Source organism: Perognathus longimembris, chromosome 4, assembly GCF_023159225.1.
Source record: "Perognathus longimembris pacificus isolate PPM17 chromosome 4, ASM2315922v1, whole genome shotgun sequence".
Classification (NCBI taxonomy): Eukaryota; Metazoa; Chordata; class Mammalia; order Rodentia; family Heteromyidae; genus Perognathus; species Perognathus longimembris.
The window spans coordinates 32,688,107-32,708,376 of record NC_063164.1 but is presented as its reverse complement, the minus strand read 5'-3'; the positions used below and the strand labels follow the sequence as shown (position 1 = coordinate 32,708,376).

Below are 20,270 nucleotides of genomic sequence, written 5' to 3'. Positions count from 1 at the left end.
AAATAACTAAATTGCTACTACCTAGGAACTATAAGACACTTGTTAACCATGTTAAGAAGCTATAGAAAGAGAAAACAAGATTTCTAACGTGAAATATATTAGGGATGGTAAAAATTGAAAGCAATTTTCAGCTGAACTGTTCCATAAACAATGTGAATCTGTGGCATAGTTTAAAGGAAAGATCTGTAAGTTTGCTTGGTTAATCCTGAAAAATGGAGAGGTCAGTTAGTGTTTATGTAATAGTACTCACCTGTAATAAAACGATCTAATGGCATCACAGGAGCAACATGAGGTGTAGCTTGTGTAATGAGTAGATTTATGAGATCTTGTTTAAAATTTTTCAGTGTAAGCAATGCTCTTGCAACAAGGCCACCCATAGAATGTCCAATTATTGCCACACCTTTTGGAGCAAATTCTTGACCCTGTGTATAAAAAAATTCACCATGACATGATTAAATTTTATTGTCATAATAAGAATGCAAAATATTTCTATTTTTATATCAACTATATAATAGAAAAGTTAAGTGATATGAACACCTATCATAAGATACAGAAGTAGATATAGTTCTGATCAGTTTGTAAGTAATTTTTTTTTTTTTTTGCCAGTCCAGGGGCTTGAGATCAGGGCCTAAACACTGCCCTGAGCATCTTTTGCTCAAGGCTAGCACGCTAGCACTCTACCACTGAGCCACAGGTCCACTTCTGGCTTTTTCTGGGTATGTGGTGCTGAGGAATCAAACCCAACTCTACCACAAAACCACATTCCCAGCCCTGTAAGTAATGTTTTACATATTGACATCTTGAGTTATATTTTGGCTTAGAAAATCATGTTTATGCTATTATGTTGTATGTCACTGAGGGGCATATATTTGATGTATTTCAGAATATTAGATTTTTACAAGATATTAAAAACAGACCATTTATTTAATACTGAAAATATATAAAAAATGAAAACCAATAATACTGTCACAGAGAGAATATTACCTTAATATAATGTTTTGGGGATTTTTTTTTTTTTTTTGCCAGTCCTGGGGCTTAGACTCAGGGCCTGAGCACTGTCCCTGGCTTCTTTTTGCTCAAGGCTAGCACTTTACCACTTGAAACACATTGCCATTTCTGGGTTGTTTTGGTTTTGTTTGTTTTTTTCCTGTTTATATGGTGCTGAGGAATCAAACTCAGGGCTTCGTGACTGCTAGGCAAGCACTCTACTGCTAAGACACATTCCCAGCTCTGGTATTTTCTAACATTATTTCTCTACAATGCATTTGGGTTTAAAAATAAGTCTGTATTACATTTATTTACTGGCTATATAATATTTTCAGTGTTACTTTTTTAAAAAATCTTGTTTCCAACACTACTCTCGGTCTCATTATCAAACTTTGGGTCATCTCCCCCAGCACTGGTCCTTCACACATGCCTTTTCGTCTGTTACTTGTGCAGAAAAGTTAAGACTGTAGGCCTAGATTGCTATCTTTAGAGGAACTCAATACAAGGTAGGCTGTACAGTGGAGTCTGGACCTTATATTTAATGTTTCCCATATTCCCTAAAAGAAGGGCTCAGTGTATCTAAACAATGGAAACCACATGGTTTATGGTAAATACCTATTATCTTCCAGGTTTGAATTTTGCTATCTGCTGGGTATCCACATTAAAAACCTTGGACACCAACTCTCAAATGAGGGTCCCTCACATGCAGTAAGTTATATGTTACAATCTGCTGCCATATGTGTATAGTGTGACTCCTCTGTGAGAAAACTTTTGGAAGTCTGCATCTGGTTTCCACTAGATTTCACCCTGTATATCTTCTTGCCCTTTGCTAATTTCACTAAAATAAACAGTAATCAATATGATTATATGCTTAACCCAGTGAATCCTCCTAGAAATTTGTCAAACCTGGCCTTGGGGATCCTAAACAGATAATCTCAGAAAAATCTAACTTCCAGATGTATTCTCTGGAACATATCCCCTTTGTCCTTTTCAAAGTACAAGACTAGTAGTTCTCATTTCTTTTCGCATCACTGCTTTTCCTTTTCCACTAAGTCACTTCCATTAGTGTACAAATATAGTTCCTCTTACTTTGAAAAATAAATAGTGAAATTCTCATTTCCCCTTAATGACACTCCTCTAATTTTTGTCAGCAATATTCAATATTTAATATCTCTAATTTGTCAACATCTAAAGTCTTTAAATCAAATCAGGCTTTCACCTCAACACTCCACCAAAACTGCTCTTACTATGCTTCCAAAGAGTCTAGTAGTCAATTTTTTTTCCCTTTTCTTGCCAGTCTTGGAGCTTGAATTCAGCCTGGGTGCTGTCCCTGAGCTCCTTTTTACTCAAGGCTAGTGCTCTACCACTTAAGCTCCACTTCTAACTTTTTCTGTGACTAACTGGAGATAAGAGCCTCACAGACTTTCCTGCACCAACTGGATTTGCACTGTGATCCTCGGATCTCAGCCTCCCAAGTAGCTAGGATTGCAGGCATGAGCCATTACTACCCAGCTTCATCTTATTGGACCTACCATTAATATTTCAGACAACTCATTTTTTTTTCTTACTGACATACTTCATGTGGTTTACTTGACGAAACTATGCTGGTTTTCCCCTCCCCTTTTTTTGTCAGTCATGGGGCTCGAAGTCAGGGCCAGGGTTCTGTCCCTGAGCTTTCTGTTTGCTCAAGGGTAGTGCTCTCCCACTATGAGCCACAGCTCCACTCCCTTTTTGTTCATTTGCTGATTTTTTTTTCTTATATTCCTCTACCTCTCAAAATGAGTGATCTAGACATTAGTCCTTTGATTTTTTTTTTTAAATACAAATCCTGGGACTTGAACTTAGGGCCTGGACCCTGTCACTGAGCTTTTTTGCTCAAGGTTAGCATTCTACCACTTGAACTCCATTTCTAGCTTTTATGGTAGTTGGAGATAAGAGTCTCATGGATTTTCCTTACCCAGGTTGGCTTCGAACTACAATCCTCAGATCTCAGCCATCTGAGTAGCTAAGATTACAGGTGTGGGCCACTGACACCTGGCCTTTAATCTCTTTTCTATCGATGTTAACTCGAATGGTGATTTCCTCTACTCTCATGGTTCTAAATGCATCTATTCACTCTCAGTCTCCAAGTATTCTCCCCAAACTAGATCACTTTTCTTGAACGCTAGCATTGAACCACAATTATACAACTGCTATATTTGGGCTAACTTGTGCATCTCAAACTGAACCTGTCTTAAACAGAACTTAGTTTCCTCTAAATCTGTTCTTCCTAGTCTTCCCCATTTCATCAATGACAAATAAACCCCTTCAACTGTTTGGCAAAAAACTTGACATTATCCTCAGTTCTTCTTCCAGAAGAACCTTCTACCTGATGTGCCAGCCAATGTTTGTCTCACCCTTTAGCATTTTTATTTGACATTCTTCACAACTACAACTTGACTTAAATCATCATTATATCTTGTCTGAATTACTGCAAGAGCCGCCGAACTGGTCTCTCTGCCTTTACCTTTAAGTCCCTTCAGGTTATCCTCAAAAGCAAGAATATGTTAAAACTTAAGAGCATGTCATCACCCTAAACAAAACCTCTTAGGGATTCACATTCCAGGTCAAAGGCAAAATTTTAAATTGCCTATACATATGTACAATTTATCTCCTTGCACAATCTGCTCCAGCTATTCATTTTCTTGACTTTCCTAAAATACAACATATATATGTGTGCCTGACCATGATGCTTCCTCTCTTCAGGTTTTCCCCCCTCGATATTTAAACAGGTCATTTCCTAAAGCACTTGGTATGTATTAAATTGCCCTGCTTCTCTAGAGGTCTTCCTTGGGCACCCTTATTTTCAGCTGTAATCTTCTGTCCTTGACTGCTTATCACCTTTTCCTATTAGTTTTCTTCCTGGCATATATACTATAGAAGAATGTATTTTTCTTATATATCAGGTTTATTATCTGCCCCTTCTATTAGAACATAAGCCACACAAAAGATTAGACTTTGGTTTCATTCACTAATGTATTTACTTACAGCCTCATATGATGCAGATCTTATCCACTAAATGAAATGCTGTTGTACTCTCTTATTGTACTTGCTTGTAACAGAAATTTTACTTTGTAAATATGTCAATTTCTAAAACAGCTTATTAGTCCTATTATAAATTTAATATATAATCATTAGAAAAAATCTGAAGCAAAACAGAAAAGATATAACTACCTAATATATAGTTAAATGCTTTTGATTGCTTATTGTGAAATTGTATAAAATAAAGTATTGTTCTTTATCATCTTACTTATTTCATCTAACACTATATAGGATATTAAAGATTTTGGACCTAAATGCCTGCTTTCTCCCATAGTACTCAGCATAATATTAATAATCACTCATAACAGAAGGAACCTTCTATTACTAATGTGCTGTTTGTGCTTGTTTTTATTGTACTGAGCCATAAATGTGTCCTAAGCACAGTCAAATGGTTTTCTAAATCTACAGAAATAATCATACAATGAGTTGTATTAATTCCTGGATGTTAAACCAACGTTGTATCCTTAGGATAAACTCTGTGATGTATCATATTTTCAATATGTTACGGGATTGACATTCTAATTTTCAGTTGAGGATTTTATATCTATATTCACATTCTAGTTTCTTTTCAAATAATGTACTGTCTGATTCTGATACCCAGCATTTGCTGGCACTTACATAAGATATTACATTTTGTCTCTTTTTTCCCCCCTTATCTCCTCTTTTAGTTTTGTTATCATTTACACTGATCTTAAAAACATAAATCTTGTGTTTCTTCTTCCTCTATTTTCTGAAAGGATTTTGCCTCAGATGGGTATTATTCCTTTTAAAATGTCTGCTCGAACTTACAACTGTGAGTCATTTAGTTATAGATTTTTCTTATAAATTTTTTATTAGAAATACAAAACATTTTGGGAAGACATAAAGCTATTCAAATTTTGTTTCTTATGTCAGTTTTATAATTTATGTTTCAAGGAATTTCTGTTTCATCTGAGTGGTCAAATTTATTGGTATAAAGTGAATTATAGTATTCCTTTATCATCCTTTCATGGCTGTAAACTGTTCCCTTTTCCCTTCTTTTTTATTTTATTTTATTTTATTTTTTGGCCAGTCCTGGGCCTTGGACTCAGGGTCTGAGCACCATCCCTGGCTTCTTCCCCCTCAAGGCTAGCACTCTGCCACCTGAGCCACAGCGCCCCTTCTGGCCGTTTTCCATATATGTGGTGCTGGGGAATCGAACGGAGAGATTCATGTGTAGGAGGCAAGCACTCTTGCCACTAGGCCATATTCCCAGCCCCCCCCCCACCCCTTTCCCTTCTTGATACAGTTTATGTCAATTTTCTTTTTATCAGTTTTATAGGTATTTTCAAAGAATCAGCTTTTAGTATAAGTTATTTTTTCTATAGTTAATTTTCTATTTCATCCAATCCCCCTCTCATTTTGTTTTCTTCTTTCTTTGTGAAATTTGTCCTCCTTTCTCTAGTTTATAAAGCAAGGACCTCAAATTATTAATTTCAAATATTGTTTTGTCATAGATGTTGATTTGTTTGGCAATATTAGGATTGAACTCAGCTAAGCCTCTTTTTTTTTTACTACAGTGTTTTCAGGTAGGATTTCCCATTCTTTGCCAAGACAGGCCTTCTGTATAGCTGGAATGACAGGAGCATGGTGCCATGTCCAGCCCTTTTATTGCTTTTTTTGAGGGGTGAAGGACGTGCAAATACCCAGACTGGAAATCAGCACCTTGCACTTGGCTTTGTTGCTCACAGATGGTGCTCTACAACTTGAGCTACATCTCCAGCCTGACATTTTGCCTGTTAGTTGGAGACATAGTCTCTACAGGCTGGCTTTTAACTGGTATCTTCTAGCCTCAGCCTTTTGAGAAACCAGGATTACAGGTGTGAACCAGTGGAGCCCACCTTGTTTTTGTTCATATGGCACTCACTAACTTTTTGCCAGAACTGGCCTCAAACTTCAGCCTAATTTCTGCCTTTTGAGCAACTGGAAGTATAGGAAAAGCTACTCTGCCAGGTCTAAACTTAATGTAATCATTCAAGGCTATGTTTCTTCTAACTATTACTTGTTCTTATCAATTCTGATATTATGTTTCCATTTTAATTCAATTCAAAATATTTTCAACTTTCACCTGTGAATTTTTTTTAATGTCTGACCAAATACTTTATTATTATATAAGGATTGCCCCCTGTGGTCTGGTCAAGTTGACCATAAGTTAACCATCACATTCAATATATCAATAGATATGCTATATGCATATGCTATATGAATATCAACATGATATTCATATAGTTTGTGCCGTAGGATAAAAACCTAAGTTATATTTGTGTAATTTTTATTAACCTTTGGGATAATCCATATGACTGACAATTTTTCTAGTATCTCCTTATTGATTTCTAACTCTGCTATTTTCTGAAAATACATGTAGTATGGTTTTAATATTTGAAATTTACTGAGACTTGATGCACTTACACAGACTATGTTTCTGCACGTTTTGGGTACAGTATTCTATAAATGCTAGTAAGGTTAGCCTGACTAGTGTTGTTCAAATCTAGTATAGCCTTACCAGTTTTCTCTATTTCATCAATTACTGAGGGAAGAACAGAGTAATAAAATCTCTACTACTAATTGTAGATTTAGCTATTTTTTTCACTTAGTTCTATTAGCTTTTGTTTCTTGCATCTGGAAGCTCTTATTAGACACATACTCAGAACTGATATCCTCCTCTCTTAAACAGCTGTGTGTGTGTGTGTGTGTGTGTGTGTGTGTGTGTGTGTGTCAGTCCTGGGGCTTGAGCTAAGGGCAGCTAATGCTCTACCAATTGAGCCACAGCTCTACTTCCAGCTTTCTAGTGGTTAATTGGAGAGAAAAAGAGTCTCATGAACTTTCCAGCCTAGGCTGATTTTGAATGGCCATCCTTGGACCTCAAACTCCTGAGTAACTCGGATTACAGGCATAAGCCACTGGCATCAAGCTTGAACAGATTTTTTTTTAAGGATAATCTTTATTTTTTATTTATTATTATTATTTTTTTGGCCAGTCCTGGGCCTTGGACTCAGGGCCTGAGCACTGTCCCTGGCTTCTTCCCGCTCAAGGCTAGCACTCTGCCACCTGAACCACAGCGCCCCTTCTGGCCGTTTTCCATATATGTGGTGCTGGGGAATCGAACCGAGAGTTTCATGTGTTGGAGGCAAGCACTCTTGCCACTAGGCCATATTCCCAGCCCCTGAACAGATTTTTAAGTATACAGTACATTACTGTTTACTGCAGGCACAATGTTGTACAGCATATAACTCTGGAAATTATTCACCTTGCACAATTAATACTTCATAATTATTAATCATTAATTTGCACTTAATTTTCCCCATCCCAGTTCCCTTATAACCACCACTATACTTTCTTTGTATAGGTTTGACTACTTTAGATATTTCATGTTAAGTGAGAGAATGCAACATCTGTCCTTTTACTAGCTTGTTACTTAGCAGAATATCCATAATACTCATCCATGTTGTATATTGCAGGATTTTCTCTTTTTCAATAGCTGAATAATATTTCACTGTATTTGTGCAGCATGTATTCTTTGGACATTTACAAGACTTCTCTATATGTTGCTATTACAAATAAGCATAGATAAATGCTAATGTCTTCAAGATCTCCATTCCAATTCTTTTAAATGAATATCCAGAAGTGAGACTGCTAGATTATATGGTAGTACTGTTTTTAATTTTTTCAGTTATCTCCACACTTTTCTGTTGCTACTTACTACTTTGCATTCCAATAATGTACCAAGATTCTAATTTCTCTACATCCTTACCAATGGTTTGGGTTTTTTTTTTGTTGTTGTTTGTTTACTGGGAACCATCCTGACAAATGTGAGGTGACAGACTTCAATGATTTTGGTTTTTACTGCTTTAATGTTTTTCTTTATTATGAACAGTTTTTCAAATACCTATTAGCCGTCTACACATCTTCTTTGGAGAAATACATATTTCAAGAGTTTAGCCTAAGGTTCTGGGAGTATGGTTCAAGTGGTACAACCACACAGTTCACTGCTCGTCTACAGAAATACAACTAATTTTAGATGTTCTAGGATTTTTTATCTTGCAATTTATTGAATTCATCTATTAGCTCTAACAGAGTCGTTTTGATTGTTTATTTTTGAAGATTGTTTTTATTTTCTGCTTTGATTACAAGCATGAGCCACTAGCATCAGACTTTCTTGTTACTGTTTTTATTTTTGTTTTGTTTCCTAAATATAATACTGAGTCATCTGCAAGGACAGGTTTTCCTTCAACTTTTCTGATTCGGATGTCACTTATTTCTAATTCTAGTCTAATTGTTCTGGGTAGGATTTCCAAAGCATGTTGACTATAATTGGCCAGAGTAGGGATCTTTGTTTTTAGAGGAAAAGTTTTCAAATTTTTACAATTGAGTATGTCACAAGGAGTAAGTCTAAAGTTCCATTATGTTTCCTCCATTTGTTCTTTAGCAACCTCCTTTTTTGGAATCATAACATATCATAACTTTTTTAGCATACTATGAATTAATATTATACCACTTCACAAAAGTAAGTTTAAGTGGAATAGCTCTGCTTAATCTTATTCACATCACTTTTTTTACTATTTTGTCAAATACTTTTAATTAAGCCATAAACCTTGTAATTCACATAATGGTAGAATATTTGCCTAGCATGTACAAGGATCAGGGTTCAAGCAGAGCACCATGAGCAAACAAATGAACAAATATCTCATGATATATATCTTTGTTATAAAGAATTGTTTCTTAGCTGGGAGTCAGTGGTTCACACCTGTAATCCTAGCTACTCAGAAAGCTGGGAATTGAGAATCCTAGTTTGAAACCAGCCAGGGAATGAGACTCTTAACCTTCAATTAACTACCAAACAGCCAGAAGTGCAACTGTGGCTCAAGTGGTAGACCACTACCATTGAACAAAAAGCTCCAGGACACAGCGCAGGCCCTGAATTCAAGCCCCTTGACCAGCACAAAACAAAACAAAAAAAGGAATGGAGGGAGAGAGGTGGGGGAAAGAATGGCTTCTTTTACTTCTATTTCCAACAAAGAAGAAAATCTACCAAAAAAAAACAAACAAACAAACAAAGAAACACCTTTTCCAAGGGTGTAAAAATGTTAACTACAGGGCAGACCTAATTTAATATTTTACTAGTCTTTACATTCATATGGTTTTTCTTGAATTTATCCTTACTCTGTCTTAGTTTCTTCTGAATTCTTCAGTCTTTGTTGTTTTTGGACCCTGACTTTTGAAGAGCCCAGGTCAGGTTTGTTTGTTTACAGTGTGCCCCTCATTTGGAGTATGTGTATGTGTATCAGTATTAGTAGTAATGCTGAGTTTGGTTAGGACATTACCTGCCAGGTATCTACACTGTTTTTAAAAGCCTTCACCTCTGCAGTTGGTAAATGTATTCTCAAACTTCCCCCCACTAATTTTAACACACTAGTGGATTCTATCTGTGCTATTCCTCTAATGGTAATTTTGTGGCTTCCTATTTCCTTCTTGTGGTGACAAAAATTACCAGTATGCACTTCTCGGACAAAGTCTTTATTTTGCCCCTTTTGAAGGACATTTTCCTTGATGTACAATATTAGATTAAGAGGTAAATCTCACCCCCAGAACCTTTATAATGTTATTTTATTGGTTTTGGCTTCGTCATTTCAAGTGAGAAATCATTTTCATTATTCCTCTCTATAAATGAAGAATTTTATCTAGATTATTTTTCTTTACCTTAGTTTCATTACCTTAGCAACTGGAATTCATTATACCAGGAAGTGATTGCCTTATGTTTATGCTGCTTGACATTCAGTGACTTTGTCGGTCTATAGCTTGAAACTGGGGAGGGAGGGGCATTAGTATGTTGACTAGTTTTTCCTTCCTAACTTCTTGTCTCTTCTTAAGAGGTTCCAATTGTGCGTGTTAAACTCTCTGTAGGGTTCCACATGTTCCTGAGTCTCTGACATTTTCACCTTTTAATCACTAAATCAAGTGTGCTACAGTCTGAAGCAAGTACAGGTTGTTTTTGTTTTGTTCTCATATATTCAAATCCAATTATTTCCCCAACAATGTTTGCTCCCCCTGAAGTCTAGCTTGTGAATATTTCATTTTTGATATGCATTGTCTTAGTTCTATATTTTCTTTTTGGTTTGTTGTTTCCATATCTCTGATGAGATAACCCACCTACTTCCATCTTATGTGTACTTTCTACTTTAAATCTATAGCTTTGTTTCATATGTTTGAGGCCTGTATGTAAGCATTGCTCAGGTGGGTTCTAGAGTAGCTATTACTTTAGAGCTATGGTGTTTCAACTGAATGCCTAAGGTGTTTACATAGGTCCTTCCTCTCTATCTAGTCAGAATGCCCATTTCTTAGCACCACATAGCCTCTGAGTTCTCAGTGCAGCTTCTCTAACTCCCCAACAGCTACTTTCCCTCAGGCTATACAGTGCTATTCAAAGAGAAAAGTTAGCTCACTCTAGCAGTTGTATTTTATCCCTGACACTGTTTGGATATTAGTATCACAGAATGATTTTGCATTTCTTACTTTTATTTGCTGTTTTTGTTGTTGTTCGTTTTTTGAGATTGCGTCTTACTTAGTCATGGCTAGAAGTAGAAATCTGTGGATGCATTACACTTTTAATTAATGTAAAGATTTTTAAAATATTTCCTGAAATTCACAAGGAAGATTTCTTGTCAATGCAATTTAAATGTCAACACCATCAGAGTTCCAGACAACAAACTGACACTTTCAACTTTCAACTTTCAATATAAACAAATATACAATTTTAAATAGTTAAGTTCCTAGAGGATGCTGACAGGTTGTGCCACTGACTTTACCTTGTAAAGTTTTAGAATTGTCTTAATGCATTCATGCACAAACTTGGTCTGTTTCTGAAGACTTCCACCATACAATGCCACCAGTTCTTCATTGAAGTTCACACTAAAGAAGTCAAAGTGGTACTTGAAGTCAATGTCTTCTGCTTTCCTAAGTGCAATAGAACCAATAGAACGAACTACAGAGGAAAAAAGAATGAAGACAGTAAAAAAAACAAAAACCTGTAAACTTTCATTCATTGTTGTTTCAATGTCTCTTACTAAATAATTTTGTGGTAGAGTACTTGACTAGAAGGTCACAGCCTTGGGTTCAATCGCAAGCATTGTGATCAATCAATCAATAAGTCACATAGGAATAAAAGCAACTTATTCCAGGTAGACACCTGTTAATAGAACCAATTTAGAACAAATGAACTTAGCAGATATATACCTTATAGGGAGTATGCATGCTCTTTATAAATTAAGTTAAAAGTAAACAAGTCATTCTTTACTTGTTTTCCTCCAGGAGAGAAACAGTATTAGCTGAAACAGGAAAAATCCTTGGTTTTGATACCTAATCATGGTTTGTCTCTTTCTCTTATATATGACATCCAACCCATCTATCTTCCAAATATATTCCCAGGGGAGGTTTCTAGCCACTTCCATCACTTTCTTTCTAATCTAAGCTCCATTTTCTCTTGCCTGAGCTTCTCTAACAGCTTCCTAACCTCTCTGCTTCAACTCTTTTTGTTTTGTTGCCTTTACCTAATTGATTAGATTAAGTGGCATAAAAATCAACAGTATACATTTTGGCAAGCAAAACACCTCTGGTTTGCCATCCCATTTTTAGCAACATGCTATACATAACTACAATTCATATTATACAGCTCATCAGGTAAAACATGCAACTCAATGATTTTTAGTTACATTCGCCCCATCTACAATAATTGTATGACTATCTCTGCAGTATAATAGTCATTCTTAGTTACCTAAAAACAAAACCCTCTGCCCAACATCAGTCACTTCCAATTCCCCCATTCCTCAAATTCTCTTCATGTACTAATACACTTTCTATCTCTTTGAACTTATCCATTGTGGATATTTCATATAAATGATCTAACTGTGTAAAGTAGAAGACCGTACTATACAATTCTTTGATGTTTCAAGTTCATGAATGTTGTAGTATGCATCAGTAATTCATTCTGACCTTTTAGTTCTTATAAACTAAATAATGCTACTGTAAGCTCATGTATTGCAAGTGTTTGTGTGGATGTTTACTTTTACTTTTTTCTTGGATTACTACCCAGAAGTGGAATTATCAGGTTCTATGACAATACTATATTTATATATTGAAGAACTGCCAAACTGTTTTCCAAATAGCTATACCATTTTACATTCACACCAGCAATGTATGGGGATTCCAATATCTCCATACCTTTCCTAGTACTTGCTGTTAACGGTCTTTTTTTTTTTTTCTTATTATAGCTCTCTAACAGGTGAAGGTTGGTATCTCATTTTGATTTGTATTTGTTCATACTAATAATGTATCTTTCCTGCTTCTAATCTTGCCCTTTCATAGCACAATCTCATCACAGCAAAGCCAGAATGATCTCCTTAAAAGTAAGTCATATCCACAAGATTGATTAAAACTTTGAAACTGAAATTTATCATACACACACTTTCTCTTTAGAGGAAATGCCATGTATCTGGGTCTCTCAGGACTAAACATGGAGTACATGCTTCACTTACTTCATTGGATTCAGCAGGTATGCATAGGATGCATAGTGTTTAATTGAGTCATATAGCTTTAAATTTTTACTTCTAATACTTACCTTGTTTGTAACTTCCAGCATTACCAGGAAGAAAAAGAACTGGAATTCCTGTCAAAGGGAGAATTTTGTGTTCTTCAGCATAGGACCCTTCTCCATAAAGATACAACTCATATGCTGGATAGCGTTTTGCCAGTTTCTTTGGAAGTTCTATTTTCTATAGCAAAAACAATAAACAAAGCAAGTACATTTGTCATTGGTTTTATTAAAACAGCTCAGCCTCATTGTATGCAATTCTGAATTACACATCTTTTAAAGAGTACACTACAAAAACATTACTAACATAATATTTACCTTAGTAAATATTAACTAAAATATTTACTAAATATTTAGCGAGAGGGAGAAGGCTAACAAGGAGAATGAATATGGTTCAGTTAATTCACCTGTATAATAACCAAGCAATAGAAACAATGAAATTGTTACAAGAAAGGGGAGCCGGAGGGGGGAGTGACAGGTGAATATATATATACACACATGTGAAAATGGCACAATGAAATCTACCTTATACAATTAATGTATCTTAAAAAATAAGAAATTATTGCTAATGATAAAGCCATACTTAAAATGCAAAAAGTTCTACCTATAGTTTATTAGTAAAGGAAATTATTCTTGAATTATGTAATTTTTGAACCACAACCACATAGTCTTCAGCAAAGCATTAAATGAGTGTACGTCCATATTCTACCACATATGAAATATTCAAAAGAACCCCTGACAAGAATAACTAATATATGTCAGCAAGTTACATATTAATATAATTTGAAATGCACTTAATCTAGAATCAGCATCAGTTACACATCATTTAAATATTGATAAAAGCTTTCCACTATCAAATCAATTTTTGCCATTTTAAACTGTTACATAATTTCTTTCCTTTTACTTGGACCCAACTACATATACCAGCTGTTGCATCTTGAAAGGAAAGGAAGTTTGTTTGCTAATGTAGCTTTCTGAGCTCTCAAGTTAATGTGCTTCCTATGACATGTTCAACAAAAAATCTGAACTCTATATCCATGACCTGTTCAAAACTTATATACTATTCTTACAATGAACACTCCAATGAATTAGCATGTTTCAGTTTTCATGGATGAGCAATCCTTAATCTACAACTCACAATATAGCATAAAAACTGCCTTGTAGTTTACATATTTTTTGTAAACATAACAAAAATCAGGCCTTAATGGCATCTCTAAAGGGTAGGCACCTATAAAAGATATAAATTCTTCTCTTTTCCCCTCTACTTTTTAAAGGCTGAATATCACTATGTAGCCTGGGCTGGTCTTGATTTCATGATCCTCCTGCCTCAGCCTCCCAAGTGTTGGAACTACAGATAAGTATTACCATGACTGCCTGACAATCCCTCCTACATTTTATAAAGGACAGTAAACATTAAAAATAAGCTGAATTGCATTAGACAAAAAAATTAAGTAGACAGCAACAAATTAATGATCTAGATATTTAATGTGCATATATATACTTGATGAAAATTTTTATTGCATGAATTTCAAAAATTGTAAATGTTGTTAGAGTGCTGAAAAACTTCACTATTCGAAAAACAGGAATCTGATCACATCAAATGTGCATATTCTTGAGTATTCTTTTGAAAATATTACTATAAATAACTTTTGCCAATTATACTAAAGAAATTTCTATCAAGACAGGACATCCTTGCCTATCTTCTCAATGACTCAAAATACAGAAATACTAACTACTATTTTGTTAGTTCCAATCTTGATTATGTGCACTATACTACTGAAAATGAAAACAGTACTTTTTTTTTACCCCTTGGGTACAAATAAAGTAAAAAGAAAATATAAGAACAATGAAATAGTTTCTTCTCCCAGTTAAGTACACAAATTTGAAATAACAGCACATACATACAAGATCATTATTCTTTTTATTACACTAGCTAAACAAACTTTGAGCTTGGTTTAAAATTAACTTAGAGGCTGGGAATGTGGTTGAGTGATAGAATGCTTGCCTGCTTAGCATACATGAAGCCCTGGGTTCGATTCCTCAATACCACATAAACAGAAAAAGCCAGAAGTGGTGCTGTGGCTCAAGTGGTAGAGTGTTAGCCTTGAGCAATCTCTGTAACAACCCACCATCAGTGTCAAGAAATACTTAGGTAACTTACATATTTCCTCACTGTATATATAAGTAGTAAAGCCTTGAGAGAGACCCTTTAATATCAGTAATTATTTATTTATTTATTTTTGCCAGTCCTGGGGCTTGGACTTAGGGCCTGAGCACTGTCCCTGGCTTCTTTTTGCTCAAGGCTAGCACTCTGCCCCTTGAGCCACAGCGCCACTTCTGGCCATTTTCTGTATATGTGGTGCTGGGGAATCAAACCCAGGGCTTCATGTATAGGAGGCAAGCACTCTTGCCACTAGGCCATATTCCCAGCCCCAGTAATTATTTTTATTTACTTTATCATTTACAAACACTATATTTTAAAGTGTCTTTTGAGAAGCTGGGAGAAAAATATAGGTGGTGAAGAGGGGATGAAGACTGATTGGAATACAATCAGTTGGAATACTGGCTGAAAATACAGGTAGAAAGGTTGTAAAACTAAAGTAAGCTAGTAGAGTAAGGTATGTATTTTTGATATATTCTAAAATTTGAGATTCAGAAGAACAGACTAACAATCTCTCCTACACTGGGGCTTTTAGTTATCTAGTTCCCCTCTTGCAGAAGGTAACCAATATTGTCATTATCAATTATCAAAATATATGTACTTGTCAGTATCAAAATACATGTACTTGAGCAAATATGTTTTTAGATTATTTTCTCTTTTAACGTAAATAGAAATACACTATAGATACCACTCACCCAATGTGCCTTGGCACCTTCCTGCCCTCATATATGCGATAATTCCTGCAATTTCATCTCTGCAGCTTATGAACTGCACATGCTGCATGGCCAAGTTTAACCAATCTTCTGTAAAGGCTTTGAATCCACAAGAGTAATGAATGTTCTCTCTCCCATGAAGAGCTTGTACATACTGTCTTACAGTGAAATCATAACATTCACCGCATTATAGTGTTACTATACCTTCTATTCACAAGGACTGATTTGTCACTAATTCCAAGTTTGAACTCTAGATGTTCCTGGCACAGAGCAGTCATTCAATAAATGACTTGTGCTAAATAAACATTACATTTAGTAGCAAAGCATAACTCAGACTTTCAACACCAGTATTTCCTTCCAGATAGCAACCATTAGGTCCCACATATGAAAAACGCTAAGTCAGGGGCTGGGGATATGGCCTAGTGGCAAGAGTGCTTGTCTCGTATACATGAGGCCCTGGGTTCGATTCCCCAGCACCACATATACAGAAAATGGCCAGAAGTGGCGCTGTGGCTCAAGTGGCAGAGTGCTAGCCTTGAGCAAAAGGAAGCCAGGGACAGTGCTCAGGCCCTGAGTCCAAGCCCCAGGACTGGCAAAAAAAAAAAAAAAAAAAATGCTAAGTCACTAGATGAGCAAAAGTAATATAGATGTTCCTTCTCAGATTCCAGAATTTACTTAAAGTCACTGACTGCCAAATAAGCTTTGCCTTGCTGACTGAGTATGATAAGAAACTTTAAAAGTTAGTATTTTGCTCAGTAGACTTAAGACTTGTGAAATGACCAGTTAACTTTGAGTAGTGAAGTGACCAATAAAATCACAGGTAGAGGATGAATAGAAAGAATTCAATTTTAAGGGTATTTCTCTTTTCTTTTTGGATGGTACTAAGGTATGAACTCAAGGCTTTTTATACTTGCTAGGCAGGGGCTATACCACACGGGCCATGCCTTCAGCCCTAAACAGTTTTAAATTCAAAATGCCCACTTCCAAAGAGTTTTAATTTCCTGTACTTTTTTATTTAAAGCAAAAGAAGAAGAAATGGCGTGTGTTTCAACTACCTCTCCATTTCTCCTGCAGGCTGGCTAAAGATGCAAACAATAGAAAAGAAAGCATCAGCAAAGAGAAGAAAATTTAATAACTAGAACACAACATGCACTGGATATCATCATCCCATAGTTCATAAAATATAATCAAAGATAAGCAATATATAAAATATTATTCATGTGAAAATCATTTGATTTTTAACAGCGTGATCTCACTTATTTAAAATCTCCCATTTAGGGGCTGGGGATATGGCCTAGTGGCAAGAGTGCTTGCCTCGTATACATGAGGCCCTGGGTTCAATTCCCCAGCACCACATATACAGAAAACGGTCAGAAGTGGCGCTGTGGCTCAAGTGGCAGAGTGCTAGCCTTGAGCAAAAGGAAGCCAGGGACAGTGCTCAGGCCCTGAGTCCAAGCCCCAGGACTGGCCAAAAAAATAAATAAATAAAATAAAATAAAATCTCCCATTTACAAAGCACCCATTTCTATATGAGTTTTTTTGTATTAGTAAAATAACAATTACAAATTTAAATCCTCGTTAAAAATAACTGGTGTGCAAAATGAAAGAACTTAAGAGTCAAATATAAATACTGTAGTGAATTAACACTACATCATAAAAATAAAACCTGCTAAAAATGAGTATGGAAAAACTTTTGTCACTGTACCAACAAATTAACAGAAGTGTAAAACCCTCAAAAGGCAATGTGAACAAAAATAACCAAATACACACCACACAAAATGCTGCTTTTTTGTATGAGCTACATTAACTCTCTTCCAGTCAATTTCATGAGGCAGGAGGAAATGCATCTGTGACTTCCATATGCTTTGTTCCCAACACTAAGGAAAGCAATTTCTACTACTGAATATTAAAATAGCTTCAATAATTGTGGGCAACCTAAAAATAAATGAGAGCTAGTACTGAATTGCTCCAAAGAGATTTTATTTTGACCAAATCATCCAATGCACAAAACTAAAATGTGTTACTTCTATCTACTGGGAGTTTCCTAGTAATGAAAGGGGATTATAATAAGCTGTGTTTCCAGTTTTTAAAAGCCCATGTATTTAACTACTACAATAACTCAGATAAATATAAACCCAGCATATGGAAGTTTATTTGCTTAAAAATGAACAAAAACTGTCATGTTACAATTTTCCCCATCAACAGCATGTGAAATCTAATGTTCCCACTTCCTTATAACCACTGATGCAAAAAAAAAAAAAAAAAAAAAAAAAACAGAAAACATGGAAAGGATTTCAAATCCACATTTTCCAGGAATGTATCCACAGATAAGGATACTTACTCTTGAGCAATTTAAACCTTAAACTGTTTCTAAGTGTAAGTAATGGCACAAATAGATTCCAGGAGGCAATTCTGATTTTTCGTCTTTCACTCTAAGGGAAAATGTGCTGCCGTTTAAACAGTATTCAAGAGGTACACTTGGTCAGTATGTATTATCTGCATATGCATGTTACAGCTGTTATGATAGGCAAATCCATAATTGAGGAGTCCATTTAGAAATAAAAGAATCGCTCCGGAGAAATCTCTTTGGACAGTCGCGTCCCTTGCCACCATTTCTTTTTACAGCTAGACATGAATGAAATTCTAGATTCTACTACGCTGAACTAATGAAGCAATTAATTGAAAGCGTTCTAAATGGACGGGAGGAGAAGGAGACACGGGTCTCTTCAGACGGCAAACACGGGGAGTCCACAAAGTCATCCCCGCGAAATGGGTTTGATATGCAAATTCAGGAGGCCCGGGTGCTCCGCCAACAGGTCTGAGCTCAGGTAAGCACCCACGCGCGCCGACCCAGCACCTGCTGAACAGGTGGGTCCATGAAACCTCCACGGAGAGGAACCTCCCCGGCTTTCAGCTCCATTCTCCATGGGGGTCAACCTTTCACCCCTACACCCACCGGTGAAGCCCGGGAGCCCGTCAAACCGCCTCGGGAACGGATGCTCGGTTCCCATCCAGAAAGACGAGATGGGACGGGCAAATCACCGGGCGCCAAGGGAAGAATCTAGACGTGGGGAGGAGGCGCGGGGTCCGGGCGCCTGTTAGGACCGGGAGGCGAGGTGGTCCGAGTCTGCGATGCGGGAGGAGGGCTGGGGCGGCCTCTCCCGGGACCGGGTGCTCCCCCCGCCCAAACCCCGGCCAGTCAGTGTCCGGGTTAGGGCGCCCGGGCGCGGCGAGGACCGGGGCGGCCCGTGGAAGGCTGTCACTCGGGGAAGCCGGGACGCCGAGCTCGGGCGAAAGGGGTATCAACTGGGGCTCTGCGGTCTTCGGACAGGAGAAGGCAAGCAGGAGAGGCGGGCCGAGGGGCGCGGGGAGCCCAGGAGGGGCGAGCCGGCGTGCGTGTGTGTGTGGGGGGAAACCCGACGGAGCGACCCGGGTCTCGGGGCTCCCAGGCGAAGGAGGACCCGTACCTGGTATTCCGGGTACTCAAACATGTAGCTCATACTGCACTTGTTCTCCTCGAAGCCGAAGAAGACATCCCACAGCCCCAGGGTGGCCAGGAAGACCATAAAGACATAAAAGGCCAGGTTTCCGAGGTTGACTGAATGAAGAAACATGGTGGTGGTGACGGTGCTGCCGCCGCCGACACCGCCGCCGCCGCTACCACAAGCGCGGGGCCCCGGAGCCCAGACACACCGCGAGCCGAAGCTGCACTCCCGCCCGCTCCCCAGCCAAGCCCTGTCGAGCAGCGCGCGCCTGCGCAGGAACCACCAGCCTGGCAACTGCCGCCCAGTGCGCCGGCGCACAGCCCGCCCGCCGCGACTCCCGAGGAGGAGGGAGGCTGAGGAGGAGGGAGGGTGAGGGGGGTGAGGGGGGTGAGGGGGGGCGGGGTCAGACGCGGGAGCGCGAATCTGAAGAAAGAGAAAAGCGCGGAGGGTCGGCCTGGAGGGTCGAGGGGGAATGAGAGCGGGTGAGGGAAGGGAAAAGGAGGGGAAGGCAGGAGGCCAGCTGGGGGAGGGGAGCACGGGAGCCCCGTGGCCCGCGGGGGCGGGGAGGGGGGGGAAGGCAGGGGTGGCTGCCATCTGAACGAACCTGGCACCGCCGAGGCCGGGACCGTGCGATGGCGCCGCACACACCCCTTTCCCCGTCACAGTTCAATTTTGGAACACCCTCTCTCCACCAGCCCCAGTGCTCCGGGGCACAGTCGCTCTCGGGACCGGAGAACCGAGGAGGCATCAGCTGCTCCCCCACCCCACCCCACTCCCCGCCACAGCCCCATCTTGGACCGCCGACTTCGGCCCCTGTACGCAGGTAACCGCGCTTCAAAGCGCCAGATCGCTTAAAAAATAAGGCAGGGGCAGCCACACGAGTGTCTGAAAGCCTGAACCACCAGTGGTTTCTCCTCTTAAAAAGCAAACAGGTATCTGCCAAGATCAGGTTGGCGCTGACTTCCAGGGGCTCCCCAGATTCTCCACCCCGTGAGGGGAACCGGCCCCACAACAACGCGAGGATGGCAGTTTTGCTCCCGCTTTTTCTACTCATTAAGTCGGATGTCTCAAGCGACTTAATTCATTTCCAAGAATTTCGGTTTGCTTTCACACGAAAGAGAGGGTTGAAAAAAAAAATAGCAGCTCAAAACTGCTCATAAGCACTGTGTAGCAGCTTTCAAAACACTGGGGTGTTACCAGGAGAAACACAGGACATGGGAACCACTCGGTAAAGCTGACCC

The 20,270-nt window shown here is 38.4% G+C and overlaps 1 protein-coding gene across 3 annotated transcripts in view; it reads right to left on the bottom strand.

Moving 5' to 3' along the window:
- Window positions 1-19,258, bottom strand: part of Pgap1 (post-GPI attachment to proteins inositol deacylase 1) — a 78,211-nt gene extending 58,953 nt beyond the window's left edge. For 2 of the 3 annotated variants that reach the window (XR_007210748.1, XM_048345046.1), the window contains exons 1-4: window positions 19,012-19,258; window positions 12,698-12,851; window positions 10,890-11,065; window positions 251-422 (exon numbers count right to left, since the gene is read on the bottom strand). Coding sequence is in view for 2 of the 3 variants with exons in the window: in XM_048345046.1 (XP_048201003.1) it covers window positions 251-422; window positions 10,890-11,065; window positions 12,698-12,851; window positions 19,012-19,158 (649 nt within the window). In the remaining variant the exon portion in view is untranslated. Of the gene's footprint in view, window positions 1-250; window positions 423-7,786; window positions 7,883-10,889; window positions 11,066-12,697; window positions 12,852-19,011 lie in introns of those variants that run through there. The other variant, XM_048345048.1, reaches the window with a different exon arrangement.
- Window positions 19,259-20,270: the final 1,012 nt, after the last annotated feature.